Raw genomic sequence first — 4497 nt, 5'->3', positions numbered from 1 at the left:
TGAAGTAAATCGCTGTAGGATGTACGTCGACAAAGAGAATTACAGAACAGACAAAATTTCGAGATCAATTTTTTCTCCATTTTTTTATGTCGTGAGTTGATAATGCATTTCCTAGCCAAATAAAATTTTTTGTTCAGGTAAGTTTTTTTTTCTGAAATTTTATTTCACATGCTTGTGGGACAAATCGAATGATTTATGGCGGTCACTGTGGTGTATGAGTGACTTTTTCAATTAACAAATTTCAACTGTTAATATAACATGTTTTTGCTCATCAAATTATGTACGCGATCCAACTTTTTATGATGATTTTGTATCCTTTAATTTATTAATATAATTTCAATAAAATAATTTCAAGGTATTACTCAAAGTGTTTTAAAATTATTTACGTTTTTGCAAAAAAAATCACCTCACGTGAAATTTGTTTTACTTTCATTACGTTTCATACTTTTACTATATACATAGGAATACCATTCGCAAGAGTTTTAGGTTTTATTTTTTCAACATTCTTATTTGAACTTTTTGCAACCTACTCTTATTCGTCATCTGTTTTATATTCACCAAAGTTTTTATGGTTTCAATTCTGGCGGTATTAAGGTATTTCTTTAATTTATTTTTTATTTTCCCTACTTTGATTTCTTTAAGAAAGTTAAACCTGAAAATCAAATTTAAAATTTAATCAATAAACGCGTTAACCAACTCTTTAGAACCTTTAGAGAACAACCCGAATAATTACTTATTATTCAATCATAGCGACTTTGTGATTATTAAATCACTTTTGACATTTCAACATCTTTTTGCTCATTCATTTATTTTGTGACAACAAACAAAAAAAAAGAAAAACAACTTCCAAATTAACCTCAGTAAAGTTAAAAGGTCCAAGGCCAAGGACGACGTCAACGAAAAAAAAAAAGTAAATTTATAAAAAAAGAGAATATCAACATCCAATCCATGGGCTTAACAATTTCCTCTCTGCTAAGTCGCCTATTTGGCAAACGACAAATGCGAATACTAATGGTTGGCTTGGATGCGGCTGGCAAAACAACAATTCTCTACAAACTCAAACTGGGCGAAGTCGTTACAACGAGCATTCCGACAATTGGCTTCAATGTCGAAACTTTGGAATACAAGAACATCTGCTTTACTGTTTGGGATGTGGGCGGACAAGCCAAAATACGTCCGATGTGGCGACATTATTTCCAAAATACCAAAGGTATCATATTTGTCGTTGATTCAAGTGACAGAGAAAGAATTAACGAAGCTGCAAAGGAATTAAATGGCATTCTGGTGGAGGAAGAATTGCGTGATGCATTGCTTTTGGTTTATGCCAACAAACAGGATTTGCCGAATGCAATGACAGCAGCTGAATTGAGGGATAAGCTGCATTTGCATCAGCTGACCGCAAGGAGGTGGTATATACAAGCTTCTTATGCAACACAAGGACATGGATTGTATGAAGGACTTGATTGGTTGTCAGAGGAATTGAATCGGAGAACAGCAGTGCCAAGTCGAGATTCGTTTTAAAAGAATTTTCGTGTGTGTGTTTGAAGAAAAAAAAAGACATAAAAGAAACGACAAACAAAAGAGATTGTGTTTTTAATTTAAAAATTGTTTTTCAGATAAAATTATTGAGTCAAAAAAATATGTACATATTCTAAAGTATTTTTAGGGCCAATTTTTCAATAGTCAGATAAACCTCAGATAGAGCTTATTCCTGGGAATAAAAGTTTTTTTTATATTGACATTTGGCAGTTTTTATTCATCTGATAGTCTAACTGACGATTGAAAAATCAGGGCTTAATTAATTAATTTTATATTGACTGTGTGTTGGAGTGAAAGAATCGAATAACTGACCGCTTTCGTTAACCGACGCGACGTCGTCGACTCTTCGAATTATAGTTTCCAAATGAGGCATAACAATAAGATGTCAAAGTATTTAGAGCTTTTTTTCCAACGATATTATGAAGATTACATTTTATTAATATGTGATATGCACTTTTTTAGAAAATGTCAATATTTTAGTTGAACGTTTTTCGCAAATAGCTATTTTTCATACACTTCATATATCCTAAGGTAAGTGGCGTAGCCAGAAAAAAATTTGGAGGTGGCTGGAAAATGTTTCAAACTTTTTTTAGAGGGTGAATGTACAAAAAATTTGAGTGAAGTGCTGTGCTGCGGTACTGAAAGTGGTATAGTAGCATTGCTCTCGACAGCTTCGTACTACTGTCTCCTCCTTTCACATTCAAAGTAGTATTTTTTCAAAGTTCCTGTGTCCCAAACATTTTACACAAACAGCAAGGAATTGGGTCATCCTTAAAAAAAAAAACACTTATTTCGTTCGAACTTTGTCATGTACTGAATTAAAAACTGTTTATAAAGATTTATTCCTATCAGGTTCAGTTTTTAAGCTACTTTTACTCATCACTATTTTCGATATAAACGCAATGTTATGCAAACCGACCGAAAGTGAATCGAAATCACTTTTCAATTTCACGTGAATAGAAATATCATATTCTTCATTTCGATCGATTTCGAAAACTTCGAAATTACTTCGAAATGTCAAAACTGAATTTTAATTTTGTTTCTAAAGTGAAATTACTGCTGCTTTGAACATGGATGCAATTTTATTGGCAATTTTAATGGAAAAAGCAGAATTTTAAAGAAAAAAATAAGAAAACACATTTTGCGACAAATCAAATATGCAAGTGAAATTAAAAACATGGGCGATATTATTGCAAATTTTAAAATAAAAATAATTTAGGTAAAGTGTTAAGCGAATGAGATTGCGAACACCCCCGACCCTCAACGTGACAACGTCAGCTAAGGTTCTTACTCAAACAAACACAAAAAGCCGTTTCAGAGTTTAGAGGGGGCTCGAGCAGCTGAGCTGCCTCTAAATCTATAAGATTTATGAACAAGTTTCAGTTAATCATGTACATTATGATGAAATCAGCTAAATAAGGCTTGGGAGGGCCCCTGAGCCCCCCAATACGCCACTGCCTAAGGGATTGCATAACTGCAAGGCACAAAGTTGCGTTTTTAAATATACATAGTTGCTTAAATTTTAAGACTTTAAGTTTACAAAAGCTAAAAAAATTCAAAGTCTATTGAACCGTTATTAAAAAATATATACTGAATATAAAAATATGAAAAAAAAAAGTTAAAATAAAGTTGGCATGTCATAATACATAATTTAAACTACTAAAAAAAATTTAAACTAAAATTTACATTAAATTCCTTGAGTCTGAGAGATAGCAGCAGATTTTTTGTGTGAAAGGTATCCGATTCATAAGAACTTTACAATCAGTTAAATGATAGACGTTTTATCTGCACCCAAACACCTGAAAGACGAACAAAAATAGCCTAGTTTTCGGAAAATTAAATTATCAAAAAAAAAAAATTTTAAGTGTTGTTTTTATTTACATAACATTAAATTTTATACATGGTTGTATAAAAATTGTTTGTTTTTTTGGCTTTGTGCTTGCCTTCAATGAATTGAAAATAAAATTTGTATTGCAAGTAAAAAAAATTTGCATTACAAAAAAAAATGTTAGGTATGGCAAATAAGAATATTTTGCATAAAAAAAACTCAATGAATTAAATAATTTTTTTTAATATTCGCCGAATTTTTTTTTAAATATCGATCATTTTTCATTATTTAATATAAATATATTGTTGTCAAATATTCAAATCTATAGGTATTTTGGCGAAAAACTAAAAAAAAATATATTTAATACATACACTTTGCATTGATTTTTTTAAATGCAAATTTGTTTTCATTTTCAACGCTCTATACTTGCTCTATAGGGCAAGTATTGGTTTCGTGTAGAAACAAAAAATCGAGGTTTTAATTAAAACCAACATTACGATGATGGAGAAGATCAAAAAAGTGGTTTTCGTCATGTTGTCCGTCGGTCTGTGCGTCTGTGCGTATGTGCGTCTGTGCGTATGTGCGTCCATCTGTACATCGAGCTAGGGCCTAAACGAATGGATGGATTTGCTTGAAACTTGGTACAGATGATTATTACGTAATTCCCTAGACTTGTTTTTTTTATTTTTTTAATATCTCTATTTTAACGCATACCTGCCATATAACGTTTTCGAGGTATTGCAAATTTCTCGAAAACGGCTCTAACGATTTCAATGAAATTTGGTGTGCGGAATACTCTTATCAATTCTAACAAAACTGCGTTTTTAGTTTTTCTCAAAAAATGCGGAGAACGGAAATATGGCGTTGCCGTTTTTCAAAAATTGACATATTTTTTAAGTTCATATATTTCATCAAAGCTTTAGTTATTTTATTTAAAATTTACAGAGATCATTAAGTATAAAATGTTAAACAAAAATATTTTTAAAAACATTTTTGAAAAAAAAAAATTTTTGAATTTAATTTTTAAACTTTTGATTTTTTTTTTTTTTTTTTTTTTATTTTATTTTCTACAAAATCTTAAATTTCCAATAGATATTTAAGATAAAGATACTGTGAACTACAAGAGCAAG

At 30.6% G+C, this 4497-nt stretch overlaps 1 protein-coding gene across 1 annotated transcript; it reads left to right on the top strand.

The window, feature by feature from the left end:
* Positions 1 to 750: 750 nt before the first annotated feature.
* Positions 751 to 1539, top strand: LOC129905567 (ADP-ribosylation factor 2-like). The gene has a single exon (XM_055981065.1). It carries the CDS (start codon positions 949 to 951, stop codon positions 1519 to 1521), a length of 573 nt encoding a protein of 190 aa, XP_055837040.1. The 5' UTR covers positions 751 to 948; the 3' UTR covers positions 1522 to 1539.
* Positions 1540 to 4497: the final 2958 nt, after the last annotated feature.

This window comes from Episyrphus balteatus, chromosome 1 (assembly GCF_945859705.1).
Source record: "Episyrphus balteatus chromosome 1, idEpiBalt1.1, whole genome shotgun sequence".
NCBI classification, from domain to species: Eukaryota; Metazoa; Arthropoda; class Insecta; order Diptera; family Syrphidae; genus Episyrphus; species Episyrphus balteatus.
This window is presented reverse-complemented; position numbering and strand designations above follow the sequence as displayed.

Coding starts and splice junctions, on each gene's coding strand:
- LOC129905567 (XM_055981065.1), top strand. CDS start 949: ATGGGCTTAACAATTTCCTCTCTGCTAAGTCGCCTATTTGGCAAACGA.